This window comes from Andrographis paniculata, unplaced genomic scaffold (assembly GCF_009805555.1).
Source record: "Andrographis paniculata isolate CXL003 unplaced genomic scaffold, ASM980555v1 Contig60END, whole genome shotgun sequence".
In the NCBI taxonomy this organism is placed as follows: domain Eukaryota; kingdom Viridiplantae; phylum Streptophyta; class Magnoliopsida; order Lamiales; family Acanthaceae; genus Andrographis; species Andrographis paniculata.
In genome coordinates, this window is record NW_026137596.1 from 4,048,631 (window position 1) to 4,067,745 (window position 19,115).

Sequence of the window (19,115 nt, forward strand, 5' to 3'; positions counted from 1 at the left end):
GGTGTGTGAGGAATAAATACTTCTATGCAATGATCAAAATTTTTTGTTTTTATATATATGTGGAAATTATTATTTAATTGTAGTTTGATTTCTTGGAAATTAATTTAATTAAATATGGTTGCATAAACATGTGAAGTGATACACACGAAATGCTCATATGATAATCAATGATATGTACATGCACTACATTTGAATAAGTCTTAATTTTGGAACATTTGTTTAGGTGTAATTTTTATAATTTATTTTATGTAAAATAATTTTATATATTATATTTAAAATAGTAAGATATATATATACACATATATATATATATATAAAAAGAAGGCCGAAGCTCGTAATAAATAGATACTCAGCATATTATTTATGTTAACATAATATAAATTGGCATATAATGTGACGATAATCAAACACATCATATTTAACAATTGATCTCAATATATATTGCATATTAGTACAACACCAAATAGACAACACACAAATGGCACAAGGTAAACTGTTTTTTAGTCATGTAACTGGACTCTTTATCATTATTTTAGTTCCGTAAGTGGAGCCTATCGCAAACTAGTTTCATAAGTGAAAATTTTTTCGTTATTTTAGTTCTCCGGTGCCGGAGACGCCCGCGTGGCTCGCCGGAGGTGACGTGTCCGCCAGGTGTCCCGCCAAGTTAGCGACACCTGGCGGACACGTGGATTTATTTTTTTTCATTTATTTTTAATTTTTTTAATTGGACCAAATAAAAAAATGCAAATAAAATTAAAAATAAGTTTTAAAAATAAAATTAAAAAAATGAAAAAAAAAAAATCCACATGTCCGCCAAATGTCGTTGACCTGGCGGACACGTCATCTCCGGCGAGCCACGCGGGCGTCTCCGGCACCGGAGGACTAAAACAGCGAAATTTTTTCACTTATGAGACTAGTTTGCGACAGGCTCTACTTACATGACTAAAATGATAAGGGGTTCAGTTACGGGATTAAAAAAATAGTTTACCCAATGGCATATACACAACAAATATTGTTTCAAGAACAACTATATTTTGTGTATATAAATATAGGGTAAAGTGTTTTTGTAGTTTCGTAACTTGACCCATTTATCATTTTAGTCTCGTAAGTTGAATCCATCGCAAACTAGTCTCATAAGTGAAAATTTTTCGCTGTTTTAGTCATCCGGCGCCGGAGACACCCGCGTGGCTCGCCGGAGGCTACGTGTCCGTCGGGTCAGCGACACCTAACAGACACGTGGATTTTATTATTTTTTTTTCATTTTTAAAATTTTTTTAATTATTTTTGCCTTTTTTATTTTTTTTTTCATTTGGTCCAATCGAAAAAAAAAATTAAAAAAATAATAAAATCCACGTGTCCATCAGGTATCGCTGACTTGGTGGACATGTGGCTTCCGGCGAGCCAAGCGGGCATCTCGGGCGCTGGAAGACTAAAACAACGAAAAATTTTCATTTATTGAACTAATTTGCGACATACTCCACTTACGAGACTAAAATGAAAAGAGGGTCCAGTTACTGGACTAAAAAAATAATTTACCCATAAATATAATATATTTGCGGGTTCCACGCCATCAAAAAAATAAATAAATACAATATGTTGATTATAACTAATCAATATTGTGCTAATTAGTTTCATCAGCAGCAACGTAACCAGTTCCATAAATGAAGCTTCATAAAAGTTTCAGTGCATTTCAAATTAAAAATAATAGTAAATAATTAGGATTGAGCAAAATATTATTCTCCATTCTACAAAAGCATTTGCTTAAACTTTCTAAGCAAGGATATTCGGCTCTGACGGTCATATTTATTTTATGTGTATTCATCTTTGAATATTAAATATTATATCAAAATATAATACAAATTAAAAGAAAATGACAAAAATACTTTTATTAGTATCTACAAATATAATAATATTTTTAATGTTAAATACAATGACGTAAAAGTAAATATAACCCTTAGAGACGGATTGAAGAAATATATTTTTTGCATTAAAGTAAATTGAATATAAGAAATATAAGATGTCAGTCAGTTACAACAATATAAATAAAGTAAAAAATAGTATATAATTTTTTTTAAAAAAAATATTGAACTTTTTTTTACAAAAATAGTAAAAATGGCATACATTTGGTAGACAAATAGAGCCCATATTATATATATATATATATATAATATTTTACATTAGATCAATATATTATTTTAATTTGGTGGTTAATTTAATAGTCCGATTTAGTATGTAGTGGGGTGGATGTATTTTTGGGGGTTGGTTTGTGTAAGAATTATTTGATTGAAAGTCAATGTTTTAGATATGAAAGAAATATTTATTAATTTGATTTGTTGTAAATAAAATTAAATATTCATTATTGTTTGGTGAACCTTTTTTTCTTTTCCTAAATAAAATTTGATTTGAGTTGATTGTGTACGAATTGTTTCAATCTTGAATATATATATATATATATATTAAATTCCAACTAATAATATTATTGAAAGAAACAATTATTACATATGAAATGATTTCATAGTGTTATATTAATATTTGCAATGATGGTGAAACCTTCAAGTTTTTCTTGGCTTCTAAGATAAGGGGATTAATATTTTTGGTTGGAAAGGTAGCAAATCATTGTCTTCACTTTTTAAATTATTGCAATTAATTTACTTTGAGGAAAAAAAAAAAAAGGTGAAATAATTTAGCCTCTATTTACAAATATATATATATATATTGATATAAAAAAATTGCAATATTCATTAATAGTAATTTTATAAAAAAATACTATATTAAATATTTATATTTATTATAAAAGATCGTATCAATATCCATGTTTAAATTATTTTCTTTTTTAAAAAAAAAAAATTAAAAATATTTATCAAAATGGAGCTTGGAGGAATTTGAAGTTTAGTGAAGGAAAGAAAATTAACTTTTGGTAACACTTCTACTTCATGAGTTGGCACTTTGCCCAATTTTTTGTACAATTCCATTTTATTTTTTTTTATCTTGACCCAAAAGCTTGTTTGCCTTTCCAATAATTTTTAACAATATTCTTTCAAAATAATAATAATAATAATTACCCTATGAAATATTACATTATATACAAATAAATAAATTATTTGTATATTATTTTATCTGTATTATTTTCCATAGTACATATAATTATATATATTGAAAATAATTTATAAAATCAATAAATTTTGTATTACATACATATGTATTCTTAATATTAGTGTAATTTTTTAAAAACAATAGATATAGATACTAAAATTAGTCTAATTATTTTTCTATTTTTATAGTTTAATATATTATTTTTTAAACAAAATATAAAATTTGCATTTCAAATATTACATCTACACCATTCTTTTAATTCAAAAGTATAAATATACTATATTTTCTCCGTCCATTAATTTTATATTCAATTCTATTATAATTACAAAGGACTTGGATGTAAACTTGGCAAATCGTGGGAGCATAAATTAACACGCCTCAAAGGAACTTAAAATAATAAATTAAAACTACTAATTTACTAAATATTTATTAATTACTAGGTAAATATTTTAGTTATAATATTTTACTAATAGCGTGTTCTATTTTAATTTTTGCTAATTTTTAAAAATTATAAAATTCAATTATAATAATATTTTAAATTTAAGATGATTAAAATTCTATTTGAAGTCATTTTACAATATTTCAAAAATATATTATATTCATCCCGTAAAGTATGGTCTGATAGTGTGGGGAGTAAACTATAGATTCACCGTATATATTTATTTTATTAAAAAAATAGTGTGTTTTGAGACTTTGAAAAATAAATCTCAAATTTTGTCTCCATGCCATATCTACTTATTTCTAATTAAATTATTACCTATGAAAATCTTTTTTTTTTTTTCTAATTTAAAACCTTGTATTAAACATTGATTTATACTACCTCGGTCCATTAACAATAGTTGCATTTTTTTTATTGATATTTGAATATTAATTTTCATATTAAAATATAGTACAAATAAAAGAAAATGATAAAAATATATCTTATAATACAAATAATAAAAGCATTTGTATAATAAATAATATAAATATAAAGATATTTTTAATGTTAAATAAGAACATAAATATAATTCTAGTTATAGGACAAGAAAATATCATATTAAATTCAAATATTCTTAAATTAATCCTAAAATATTGTTAACTACTTTTATATATATAACTATTAAATTTTGTTGTTTCAAAGCCAAGTTTTTATTACTCAACTTTTTATAAGTTTATGCTCAAATTAAAACAATATAAAGTATACAAAATTTTAGAAAAAATCATAATTAGTGAATAATTAGTGAATAATTAATAAATATATTTTTAAAATAGTTATTTTACAATATAATTTATTATATATTAAGATAAATAATTATTTTAATTAAAATTATAAAATTTAAAATATAATTAAAGTGTATAATTTTATTTTATTTGAAAAAAAAAATGTTATACAGACTCAAATAGAAAAACTAGACAAATAATGTGATACATAGTAAGTATTGTATGATACTAATTTCCAATTTCACTCGATAACTAATGAGTTGAAATTTGTGCTTGAACTTACCTTTGTTTTACCTATACTTTCTTCGTTCAGTAAAATTAGCACCCTTGAGTCCGGCACAAAAATTAACAAATGAACAATTTATTAAAAAAATAATAAAAATAAAAAGATAGTTACGAGTATTTTTAAAAATTAAGTTATAATTTCTTTTAAAAAAGAAAAAAAAAATCATCTAATACAAATATAACAAATAAATTAACAGAAGTATATGATAGTAGTTCATATAATACAAATTATAACTAATTTAAGCACAAAGTGTACATCAATATAGCAAACTTATAAACTAAAACAGATATTACATGCTAACAATCTATTTAACATATATTATTTAATTTTTTTTCACGAGCTTTATAATTTATGTTAATGTGTTGAATGAACTAATCAACATGATGTTGATTATTTTAACTATTTTCATATTATTTACAAATATTTACGTTTCTAATTTCAACAAAAACATTATATACAACATTTATTCTTCTTATATATATATATATATATATATTGGTAATATTAACTCTGTAACACTTCAAATAAGATTCTTGAAGTGTCACGTGTTAATACTTCTTTCGTCCTTTAAATAAGTATTCGATTATTTTTTGTATGTAAATTTTTTAATATTAATATACACTATAAATTAAGAAAAAATAATAATAAATTGATTTTATTAGTATTGTATGATATAAATATAATGATATTTGTATAATATATAGTAAATTATAATTGTAAATTTAATATTATGTATATAGTACAGTTACTAAAAAATGTAATTGTTGAGTATAAAATTTATAATTATGGTAATGGTCCGAAATAAGAGGAGATGTGGGCCCGTCTTTGGTCCCATCAGATGTCTAAGGGCTTCTTGAGGCGGTCGGTTGGACAGCAGTCCGTCTAAGGAGCCAAGGGTTTCTCTGAGCGGAAGGATCGGCAACTAAGCGGTCGGTTGGTCAGCCGCCCGTTTAAGGAGACAGGGTAGTACGGGGGTAGTCGGACGATCAGTTAAATTCGATAACTAACAGGAGCGATTGGTGGGACGGTTAAGATACGTGTCAGTTGGGGACTAATGTGTGGAACGATCGATGGCAATTGCGGTAAAGGATCAAGTAACGTTTTGAAACGTTTCCTTAGGAATTATTTAATGATTTAGGGAAGTTCAGAAAAGGAATCTTCAATCAGACAAAAATTAATTGTGAATTTCCTATTAGGGGTCACCCTTTATTTTCATGTATTTACTACTTTGTTCTACAAATAAATTTTTACTCAAATTCGATAATATTTTCGGATTTTACTTTGTTTTGTTGAAAAATAAATAATTTGTTAAGAGATAGAAGTTTTGTGAATATTATTATTATTATTATTATTATTATTATTGAGGGTTATCACATAATATCAAAAGAGAAATAAGGGCAGGAGTCAACAAACTCTAAAGAGTGGTTTGTTGAATGAAAGAAGCAATGGGTAATGTGATGGAAACACCTAAACTAACAAACAGCAAACAAACCCAAGAAATTATTTAACAAACTTTGACATCAAACAAACAACTAATCCACACCAAACCTCGTTTTTTTGGTAATAAGTCTTTCTCTCCCTATTCTCTTGTATATACATGCCAGTTACACAGTTATTATTACAAAATATCACATCAATCGATATTTATATCGCATTAAATAATTATTTCAATTCAAAATATTTACTATTAAAATTCAAACTTGTTTTTAAGAGTTTTGAAAATAGTAAAAACTTACTGTGATGGATATATATTAAGTGTTTAATTTAATATCTTTTATATAAAATTTTAAATTAATAATGTTTTTTTTCTTTTAAATAGTTAGATAAATAAAGTTAAAATGTTTAAAATATATATATGTAAACTTAAACTTATTCCTAACTAAGGCTCTGATTTATTTTTTAAAAAAGAAAAACAGAAGAAATGTTAAAAGAATTATATTTAATGAATATTTTATGAGAAGAAATATATATTTGATGAAATAGTTTTTCAAATAATAGTGCCAAAAAATTTTGAAATAGTGCCTTTTAATATCAATAATCAACTTATTCATTAATACCATCCAGCATTATATTATTTCATTTAAATTTATATACATTTTTTGTCAGAGAAAAATCTTATTACTTTTTTTTAGTTAAAATATTACTTTTATATTTTTTAATATAAAAGAAAAAGATAATTGATTTTATCTATTTTTATTAAAATTCATGCAAAATCATGTAGGCATAATTTTGGATGACAAAGAGTGTAATATATATAGTTCAACAGTATTTAATTAATATATCAATAATATTTTTAAAATTGATTTTATTATTATTATTATTATTATTTGGTCTGAAATTTTACTTTTAACTTGTATTCTTTTAAAAAATCAAACCAAACGGCCATTATTCAACCATAAATTAACTAGATAAATTTATAAATATATATATATATATCCATGTAATGCATTATAGGTACCGAATCTTCTATGTGTTTGTTTGGGAGTTTGAATTTTGAGTTGGAATTTGAATAGTAAAAATTTTGAATTTGAATAGTTATATGATATGATATAAATAGGTGTTGATGTGATGTTTTGAATGTAAAATTGATTTTTAGTATAATATAAAAAATAAAATATAAATATTTGATTTGATATTTTTGGAGGGAAAAAATGGGATGAATTAGTGTATTTCAAACAAACCCAACCATTCTCACATCATATATAAAAAGCATACATGATAAGGGTAACATAGTACTTTCACAAATCCTTTTCTTCTTCTACGTTATCTAATGAAATGGGCCAAGCCCACGAGAAGACGAAGCCCAAAACCCAAAAAGTTCCGTTGCCGGGAATCGAACCCGGGTCTCCTGGGTGAAAGCCAGATATCCTAACCGCTGGACGACAACGGATTGTTGATGATTTTAGATTCAAACAGTTATAAAACCTAAATGAAAGCAGAATCTTAAGTTTTGGATTTAGGGTTTGTGTGTGCGCGGGAAGAGATTTTGCAATACGTAATAGATTGCGGTTCTGGTTTCCGCGGTGACGATTGTGTTGCGCAAGGAAGATAATAACCAGTAGGTGCGTGATTTGTTGGTGATTTTCGTTTCGCTCTCGGTACGGCACTATCTCTTCGATTGTTTAGTGTATGGTGTGAAATTTCTAGGTAATGTTTTTTTTTTTTTTTTTCTGAAATGTTTGTGCGGTGGATTGATTCTCGGAATTAGATCTTGGTGTGATTTCTGAATTATTTTGAAATTCTATGTGCAAATTCTGATGTGTTCTTTCTCGTTTCTTGTTTGGGAGAATGCTTGCATATGTTTGTGAGGTTGAAATTAGGGCAAAGCTGTTGGATCTTTTCTATAACACTTAATGGCATTAGAGATACAGTTTGGTCTGTATTATCATCATCACAATTTGATTTGGGAGTTTTTTCTATTAATTTGTTTGATTTTACTTTTCCATCGGCTTGCATTTTGTTGAATTCTGTATTGTTCTATCATGTGCATCCATTGATACCGGGAATTAAAAAGGCTGTGTTTGTTGTGTGGTGTCTATTGGCTGTGTTCTTCCAATGATTTTTTTATTTTGTGTGATTTGTGTTGTTAATTCCAGGATATTGTGAAAATATTTTGAGAGTTGAGAAAATGCTATGGATATTTATTTTTTATTATATTTTAAATAATTTAGAAGCAAATTATTTTTTATTAAGAACGAAAAATGTAAAAGAACAAAAGTGTTTTGATTTTAAAATATAGCATGAAAATAATTAATGAAAGACAATTTTATTTAGAGTGTTGTCACGGCGGATGCTGGGGAACGGTCTCGAGATGCTGGTTTAGTTATATTTAGAATCTTTCGGTATGTGGAGACTTTACTCAAACTTGGTGGAAGGTTTTAGACTCGAGAATGTTCTGGATTCTTCCAATACATGATGGAATACTACGGAACTTTCCGGAACTTTTCGAAAGACTATAGAATCATGTAGATAGTTGTTCATTCTTGAAAGTTGTATAGAGTCCTTGGCCTATAAAAGACCTTCACCTCCTTTGTGATCATCCAAGCATTAATACAATCATTAGCTACACATTTTTTCTCTTTGTAAAAGGCCTTTAGCTTTTGTAGGTGCTTAGCCAAGTCGGGAAGTTTGCCTTAGTAATCGAAAAAGTGAGTTGCTAAGGGATACACATTTAATTTGACGGATAGAAGCTAGTCCGTGACGTGTGGTATCAGAGCAACGATCTTGGCAAGCCTTGAGAATGTCGGGAGATATCCACAAGAGCGTGCACAATGGGAAAAAAAAATGTGAGAATGATAAATTCAAGGACAAGTGGGGATCAAAGGGAGAGTTTCGTGATCCACTCAATAGCTTGGACGGTCGGGTGGCCAAGCTCGAGATTGCGGTCGGGGAGTCCATAGAGAAATTGGACACCCTCGAGGAGGACATGGGCGAGGTCGAGAACAACATGTTGACGGCACTTAACGAGTTGAAGGCTATATTTTTTGGAGAGAGAGCCAAGTTAAGGGATGAAATGGCATTGCGATTGGACCGTGTCGAGAAGGATTGTGCATTATGCAAGGAGGCCGTGACGGGTGGTGCCATGGTACGGGAGACGTTGTGCAATCTGGCACCAGAACTTCCAAAATATTCGGGTAAGCATGTCGCCAAGGAAATCGATAATTTCTTTTGGTCGCTCGAAACCTATTTGGATCTTGTAGGAGTATTAAACGATGATGACAAAGATCAAGATGGCAGTCTTGTATTTGTCGGACTATGCCGCATTATGGTGGAGAAGGCGCCACAATGACATTGTACAGGGACGGCTCGGATAGATACGTGGGATGCATTTAAGGCGGATTTGAAGCGAGAATTCTACCCGGAGAATGCCAAAGCGATGGCCATGAAGAAATTGTATGGCCTAACACAGTCAGGGAGCATTAAAGAGTATATCACCGAGTTTACATCACTTATGCTCGAGCTTCCCGATATGCACGAAAAAGATCAATTGTTCTACTTTTTTGGACGGATTGCAATCATGGGTGGCGCTCGAGGTGGAACGAATGGAAGTCCAGAACTTGTCCGAAGCAATTGCGGTTGTGGAGGACGTTGACGAGTTCCGAAAGGATTTCACATCCAAAAGAAATAAAAAAAATGGTCGAGAAGAATGGCGGGGGAGAAAAACCCAACAAGACGGAGAACAAACAAACCGTTAAATGTAAGGCGAAGTCGAACAATGTCGGGCCTAAGAACGAGGGTTGCTTTTGGTGTGGTGGTCCACACTTTGTTCGGAAATGCCCGCACAAGAATGAGGTAGCTGAGGAGGAGCAAATGGATTCAACGCAATTCCTCGATCCCTTGAAAGCAAATGAAGCGACGGATGTTTCATCGAGAAAGAAGAAGACCGAGGGTGGTCTTATGTACGTCAAGGCAAAGGTGAACGGGGGAGTCAACAATGCCATGATCGTCACGGGGACAACCAACAATTTATTAGCCGAGGACGAGGCGGCTCGGTTGGGCATAAAGGTGACGAAGGAGGCCGGATGGTTCAAGGCGGTGGACGCAGAACCAAAGCCGATCGTCGGCGTGGCCAAGCGAGTACCAATGCAACTTGCGGATTGGCGCGGCGAGGTGAACTTAACTGTCATCCTGATGAACGACCATAAGATGGTGTTGGGAATGGAATTCTTCAAGGGAATAGAGATGGTAACAATCCAAAATGCCGGGACGATGATCATCACTCAAGGCAAGGTAACCTTCGAAATCCCTATATTACACGATAATACTAAATCTTGTGTGCTCTCGGCAGTGAAAGTGTTTAAGGTGATCGAGGAGGATGGGTCGAGGGGTACCCGAGATGCCTTTGGTGTCCCGACGTTGTGCATGGGTAGGAACACAAAGGCTATTTACGAACTCGGTCGTGTTCTGGTTTTTTCGGGTATTGATTTTTGATTTTTAGATATCGATTACTTGAAACAGAGTTCAATACTTGCTTCTCCTTGAATGTGTTGTAATTTCACAATGAGTTTTGGTTAATAGTTGCTGGTTATACTGTATGCTCATCTGATTTTACACTGCCTAGCTATTCATTCTATTCAAATGATCTTTCATCTTTCTGGAAATGTACTAGCTTTAGATCAAACATGAGTTTGTGTTCTTTCACTAATATTTGCAAACAAGGTTTGTGTTTATTTGTTAAGCGTTTGAGTTTGACTCGTTAAGAATTTTTATTGTTTGACCTTGTATTTGCATTTGGTTCAATTAAGCTCATTTTGTTTAACTTTTTAGAATTTATATCTAAATTAAAGTGGAAATATAAAATTATTTTATTTATTTATAACTTATAATTTTTTATGTATATATAATATTTATAATAAATATGTTATTTTGAAGAATATTCGTGAACAAAATTTGGGTTTGTTCGTTAATCAATTGAGTTTGTTATAATGATTGTCAATGTTCGTCCAACTTGCTACATAATGATATAAATGACCATTGTCTTATAATACAGGTAAATCAGACTAGCCGGATTGATGGAGTATTTATTTTTATTTCAACATAATTTATTTTATAAAATAAATTTAATAAAAAAAAAATACTATATCAATATATATAATTTGTAGATAATTCAATTTTATAACATACAAAAACATAAAAAATAAAAAATAAATAAAATTGTTATAAATAAATACAAAACAAAAAGCGAAAAAATTTTGTTAAATTTCTCTCTATTTCCGGTCACTCAAATCACTTTTTTATTTTTTTAATATATTTAATAATATCATATTTTCTGTCAAGTAGAAAAGAAAGTTTTTCTTAAATAGATAATTCCCCCATGCGGATGGTCTTGAATCTTTTCTTAACTCTATTTGTCATTTCTTTTTTTCCGTTACGTGTTATCAACAATATAATCAACAATATAATCGACATAACGAAGGGAATCGCCACTAGGTGTTATAAGTTTTTATATATATATAATGTAAAAATTTACATATCCTTATTTTTCAAATGTACACATATTTTTTATATTTATATTGATAAATAAAAATATTTAGCAAAATAACTTTTATTATTATTAAATTGAATAAAAATTATTTGTTTAATTCTGTTTAATTTAATTTTGCTAATTAATTATAAATTAAATTTGTCTTGTTTATTTTAATAATTAATTAAAACTAAATACTACCAACAATCTTATTTTTTCCTTTTTTATCTTAGCTATGGATCAGAAGGTACGATATGTTGTAAATTTCACCTAATAGTGTATGCCGGACCAAAAATATCAATATAAAACTATGGTATAAAGTTTTTTGATATACCAATAAATAAGTAATTTGTATATATATATATATATATAAAAACAAAACAAAAAAAAAAACAAAAAAGCTATTTTAACCATATGGGTTTATTTGTAGTAGAATTATATTTGTGTAGTGTAAATTAACAGTCATTGAAATAGATGCAGAACAATCCGCATAATACATATGACAATATATAAAATATGAATTAATAATATAAATTTTATATTAATATAATACAAATATAATATAAAAACAGACAACATATGATAATAGTCCACACAATACAAACTATTATTAATTTTAGCAAAAACAAAATACAATACACTTAGGGTACGTTTGGCAATTAGCGGCTTTTAACTGTTAGCTGATTCAATTAGTTGGTTTGACTAGTTGATTCAATTAGAGGTTTATATTAAACTATTTGGTAAAATAACTGTTTGACATTAGCTGTTTATATATAAAATGACTATTATAGACATTGATATGTTATTTTTTAAAATATTTAATTTTGTTTATTTTGGTTTGAAATTCATGAGAATTTTTGTTATTAATTATTGAAAATTATAAAAATATTATAAAACATTTATATTTATTTTTATTATTTAGATTCGAGAAAATTATTTTTACTAAAAAATAATAATTTTTTATTAAAATTATGTAAAATATAAAATAATAAATCTTTCGTATATATATTTTTATTATGTTAATTATTATTATAATATATATATAAATAAATTAATAATCTTTGTTTTTTCTATTTAATTTAGTTTTAAATTATATATTTTACAAATAAAATAATTTATATCTAATAATTAATAATAGTAATTATTTTAAATTTACAAAAAAAAAATAAAAATATAATTTAATAAATTAAATATATTAAAAATAATTAATAAATACTACTATAAAAATATATTTATATGTAAAAAATAAATAATTAAGTTTTAAGGGTAAATAAGGAATAACCAAAATTAAAATGAAAAAATTCTTTCAAAATGCTGGGTAGATGAGCTTTTCGGGTCCAAAAAGCTCTTTCAAAAAGCTAATTTACCAAACACCTAAATTAGCATTTTGACTAGTCAAACAGCTAAAAGTTGTTCAATAAACTAAAAGCTCTTCAAAACGCTGTTTCCAAACACACCTTAATAAAATATGAAAACGGTCCACACGTGAAAATAATGTACATAACGCTTATAGTAATGATTAAAACCATCGGCTAGCATATTTGTTAAGCACAAAAAAAATAATAATAATAATAAATAATGGCAGTGGGATTCTGGACGGGTCTGAATATAAGTTAAATGACCCAGAAGTCGGGTGCAATCGGACAGATGCAAGGATCGGGAAGGAAGAAAGGTCGGGCGGAGTCTGAAAAAAGGTGTACCCAAGTCGGGTAAACCGTAGATCGGGTGAAAGACGAAGTCGGGCAGACGCGAAGGTTTGTCAAGAGAAAGGTCGGGCAAGGAAGAGGTACGGACAGATGCGGAGGTCTGTCCAGAGGACAGTCTGTCCTTCTAAAGAGATAAGGCAAATAGAGCCGGTCGGTTGGTCCGTGGTCGGGACCACATTTGGTTGGTCCATGGTCGGACCAATTAAAGTCGGTCAAAGACGGAGGGCGGCTGATGCGAAGTTCGGACCAAGTGAAGTAGCATGTGCAGGTCGGGTGAGAGAGCAGTTCTGGGGCGGTTAGAGGAAGTTGCAACTGGCGAACGGTTTTTTGAAGGTCGGACGTAGTAGAACGGTTGACACACGTGTCAATAGAAGAGAACTTTTGGGGCGGTTAACAACGGTTATGGTAACTGACCAGACGACGGTTCTGAACGTTTTCTTCAAAGAATATTTAAGGATTTGGATCATCATTTGGCAAGGCATCTTCAATCAACTTCAACAAAGCAAAGTCAGATTTGGGGATCACCACTTTAAATTTCAGTCTTTTATTTTCCAGTTTATTTTCTGTACCATACAGTGTTTAGAGATTCCTAATCTCAGGCACTAATTAATCAAGTTTAAGGATATTTTCTATATCTTTAAATTTTACTTTATTTTTGTTGAAAAATTACATCAACAATATTATATTTTATGTATTGATTAGGTCCAATCAAACACCTTAATCATACCGTTTCCACAAATTTTGTTTTTCTCTTAAATATACAAATATTTATATATTTAATTTTTATAAACTAATTTATGTATATATTTATTTATTTGTATAAAATTTTGAACTATATAAAATTACATTCATATTGAATCAAGCGTAATTTTAAAATTTTCGAAAACATCATTTTAATAACTCAATTATATAGTTAAAACAATATATTATTACTTAAAACCATAATTTCAAATGTCCGAATTATTATATTTACTTATGATATAATTCTAATTGAAACATGTACAGATGAACCAGAAAATTCCAAATAATAGTCAATGTCAACAAGAATATATTGGACAACTACTAATAGTCAAGTAATACGTCATTCACTCATAAAATATACATATTTTTATTTTAATTTATCTAATTACAAAATAACAATTTTTTTTAGTAACTATAGATTCTATTTTTTTTTTCTACAAATACTCTTATTTTACCATCACTCGTATATTCATCAAAACCTAAGTACAAAATTGTATATACATTCCTTTTAACTACCAATAACAATTAAAATATTACTCCCTCCGTCCCAGATATCGTGTCTGCTATACCGTAGACACGGTATTTTAAGAGGGGTGTAATTAGTAGATAATTAAGAATGTATTAGTGAAAATAATTATCCTATAATATAAATAATTATAAATTAAGATTAAAATAACTAATTAGTTTAATTAAAATTAAAAAAATTAAAATTTAAAAATTTAAAATGAGATTAAACTGTGTAATCATTTTCCAAAAAAAAGAAAGTGACATGGTATGTGAGACGGAGAGAAACGGCAACGTGGACATGGTATCTGGGACGGAGGGAGTATTTTTTAAGTTTTTGCGTATATATTTTTTTTAAAAAAAAAAATTAATTGAAAATAGAAATTTGTAGAAGTAACAAACCATAACGTTTTTCCCTGCATCTGTTTTATGCTAAGAATCAGTTAAGTTAATAGGTCAATTTGTTTGTACGTTTTCTTTTTATAACGTGCAAATATAGGGCTTTGCTTGGTTAGTGTTTCAAACTACAGCCGGCAAAAACTGACATGACACGACACGACAATTTGATATGTCTCGATACGAAATAATTGGGTTTGGGTCAAAGATTTCAAATTGATTATGTTTACGGGTTGACACGAATCCGACACGATAATAAACGGGTCGGGTTAGAGTTGAGAGTTGAGAGTCAACTCTAACCCGACACGACAACCCGATTATAATATATTAATATTAATTAATATATTTATTATATATGTAAAATAATCATAATTTATTAATTTTCTTATAAATTAATTTAAACTAAATTTAATTTTAAATAATTCAACCTAATTTACGCTCAAACCAATAAAAACTAACATAAGACGACAACACAACAAAAAATTATTTAATTTGAATCAAGAAATTCGACTTAATTATGTATACGGGTCAACATGAGTCAACCTGAACCCGACACGATAATAAACGGGTCAACACGAACCCGACACAATAATAAGTGGATTGGGTTAGGATTGAGTAATTTAACCTGTTTAAAATATTTAACCCGATACAAATCGACTCATTGTCAGCTCTATTTCAAACTAGTGTTTTATTATTAAATTTGTATGTTTTTCAATAATAAAATATTATATTACAATATTATTTTAAAGAATTAAAAACTCAAACCAAACAAATTCTAGTGAATATTTGATTCTTCCTTGAGGGTTCTTTACAAAGGAACAACATTATTTTATTTTTAACAATCTCTTTACTTGACTTAAATGAAAAGTAATAACATATTATTATAGTCATTTAGATTGATTAAGAAAAGTAAAATCATAGATTATAAATGGTACAACAAGTTAGAGTGATGAATGAGAAATTTTGTTAAAATTTTATTTTCTAATGCATATATAGAATGTGTTACACAAGGAATTTGTTGTTGTCGCAAAAATTCTATCGATAACGGCTTAACGAATTTAGGCCAGTCAAAATTGACATTAATCGAATTTTTTGACCTCTTCAGGAAATAATTCGGGCTCAATCTCGCAACAAGAATCAATACGCATCATATTCAAATGGGAACTATTGCGATGACCAATATCAGAATCGGACTATCCTTAATGAATAAAAATTTGACCAAATTTATTTGGGGGTTCTTAAAATACCAAACTAAAAATAAAAATTTTCCATAAAAAAATAAAAATAATAAAAAAATCCATATGTTATTTACTTCAATAAATTATTAAATATAATTATAATTTTTATTTAAAATATTCTTAATTTATATTATTTTTGTCCAAATCAACCAATACATTTGATTAATGATATGATATGATATTTAGAATAGTAAAATTTAATAAATTAATTATAGTAGATTATAATATTATTTAAATTTAAAATAGATTTTTTTTAATATAAATATTTGTCCGGACTAGCTTCCGTCTCACCCTGTCCCCTATCATCCCTTCGGTTAGAATAGTTAGATCGAGATTCACTCTTCTCGTCCACTTTACCCGAAGAATAGTTGTTTTCTCTATATCAACCACGAAATTAGACAAAAGTGTGACGAGAACAATTATTAAAAAAAAAATTAAAAATAGTAAAAAATTATACTATCTCTATCATAAAAAATAAGCTTAATTTTCTTTCCTTTCATAAAAGATAGATTCGTTTCTTTTTTAAATAAAAAGTCATACTATTTTATTTGTTGACCAAAAATTAATTACTAGTATTTTTATTTAATTTTTTTATTATAAAAGACAAAAAAATATATATATACATTATATTAAAATTTGATGTAAATAAATATAACATTTTGTATATAAACTAAATTTTAATAAAATGTTTTAATTGAAAAATGAATGTTTTATTTGATACAATTTACGAAAAAAAAAATGTGATCACCATACATTAATAAAATATTTTTACAATTCACTTGAAATTATAATCATACTATGTTTTTGTTAATTGTAAGGATTTGTTCATAGTGTTTTAGTGAACAATTTTTCATAAATATTATTGAAAAAATATATAATATATACATATTAACACGATATATATATAATATATATTTTTATTATTTATGCGAAATTAATAATTTTATACATAATTCTCCCTCCGTCCCATAAAATATGAGACTATTTCCGTAGATACGAGAATTTAGGTAAAATATAATTAATAAATAATTAAGAAGTGTATTAGTAAAAATAATTATTATTTAGTAAAAATAATTATAGATTAAGATTAAGATAAGTAAATAGTTTAATTAAAATTAAGAAAATTATAAAATTTAAAATTTAAAATGCGATTAAAGTGCATAATTATATTTCCAAAAATAGAAAAGACAAGTTATGTGGGACGGACGAAAATAGAAAATAGGGACAAATTATGTGGGACGGAGGGAGTATTATTTTTGTATATTACCTGTATTTAGAAAGTACAGAATATGTAAATATCATTTTCAACCTCTTTTATTAGAAAATAGTAATAAAAAATAATATCTATAAGCGTTTGTAGTTGTGATTTAAAATTAATTTGAAATGAAATGTAGATTTAAGTTTGTATTTAAATGTTCTTTTGATATACTAATGTTTTGTAAGAAAAAAATTAATTTTTTTTTATATTAAAAAATATATTAATCTCAATTTAAAATTAAAAAAAAAAACATACACTTTCTATATCAAACAAATGTATATACAAATATAAATATAAATACAAACACGAATCAAACTCACTTTTATAATTAAATCATTTGATCAAAATTTTACAATAAAAAATCATTATAATAATTTGTATTACTGTCCAAAATGAATATATTTATTTTACTATTTTGTGTTAAACACACTCAATATATACTTATTATGTTATTTATATCAATTTAGTAAACGTTGTATTTACACAAATAATTAAAATATCTTTATATTTTATTTAAAACTTTAAATACATCATTATCTTATTTTAGTTATGTTTTCAATCACATTATAAGCAATACAATATTATATACTATTGACTAATTAATAATAAAATACTTAAGATCCCTTCATTTATGTAACAAAATCAAATGGAGAAGTATTAAGGAACCATGCATAATATTAATATTATACTATTCCCCTGTCCTAATACAATAGTTTTATTTATCATTTTTTTCCGTCTCAAAACAATAGTCTTATTTTCATAAATAACAATATCACCATAAAACTACCCTTGCTTTTTTATTTTTATTACACAATTGCTACTGCTTTTTACACTAATACACTCACAAAGGCAAAAAAGTCTTTTATCCATACTTTTATCAACTACCAATATAATGTCAATATTTCTTAAATCTCGTGTCCAACCCAATTAAAACTATAGTTCTGGGACGGAGGGAGTATCATTTTTCTTTTTATTAGATCTTTGTAATATTCAAATGTATTTTTTAATAGATAAAAAATAATAATCGTTCTATTTTTTTAATATTATTTTTTTTAAAAAAAATATTACTATCTCCGTTCCACATAATTGATTTGTTTTTCTATTTTGGTTCGTTCCACATAATTTATCTTTTTTTATAAATATAATTATACACTTTAATCACATTTTAAAATTCATAATTTATATTTCCTTATTTTAATTAAACTATTTAGTTATCTTAATCTAAGTCTATAATTATTTTTATTATATCATATTAATTTTTACTAATACACTTCTTAATTTCTTAGTAATTACATATTATTTTAAACTATGTGCTCAGCTTGACAAATTAGTTAGGACTGTAGTTTTTATTTTTACAAAATATTAAATCATACGTTATTTTAACATTAAATTCAAACAAAAAAGTTTCCAGACTCCTTAAAAAAAATATACCTGTAATAAATGAAACAAAAATTATTTTATTATAAAATTTTATATATTTATAATAAAATACAAAGACTCTGTTTACTTGTGGGTTTTATCTTCATTTTACTATTGTTAATTTTCTTTTCTCTCCAAATATATTAAATCGAATACTCTTTTTTATTTATTTTATTACACTAAAATCTAATATTACATTTAAAACATTAGTCAATACATATTGATATCACATCAAACAATTATTTCAATTCAAAATTTTACTAAACCAAAATCAAAAACCATAATCTTATATGTAAACACACTCTTTGTT

General features: G+C 26.9%; 1 protein-coding gene and 1 non-coding gene across 5 annotated transcripts; one reads left to right on the forward strand and one right to left on the reverse strand.

Annotated features, from left to right (window-relative positions):
- Positions 1 to 7,397: 7,397 nt before the first annotated feature.
- Positions 7,398 to 7,469, reverse strand: TRNAE-UUC (transfer RNA glutamic acid (anticodon UUC)). The gene has a single exon. It is a non-coding gene; the product is annotated as a tRNA-Glu (tRNA).
- An 82-nt stretch (positions 7,470 to 7,551) lies between these two features.
- LOC127259245 (uncharacterized) lies at positions 7,552 to 10,732 on the forward strand. 4 transcript variants are annotated; one of them, XM_051286435.1, is made up of 2 exons: positions 7,552 to 7,641; positions 8,686 to 10,732. In XM_051286435.1, the coding sequence occupies exon 2, from the start codon at positions 9,713 to 9,715 to the stop codon at positions 10,508 to 10,510; it is 798 nt and encodes a 265-aa protein (XP_051142392.1). In that variant the 5' UTR covers positions 7,552 to 7,641; positions 8,686 to 9,712; the 3' UTR covers positions 10,511 to 10,732. The 4 variants fall into 4 exon arrangements, with proteins under 4 accessions (XP_051142392.1, XP_051142390.1, XP_051142393.1 ...); XM_051286433.1 differs by having other exon boundaries at positions 7,562 to 7,677; XM_051286436.1 differs by having other exon boundaries at positions 7,574 to 7,677; positions 8,677 to 10,732.
- The last annotated feature ends 8,383 nt before the right edge of the window (positions 10,733 to 19,115 follow it).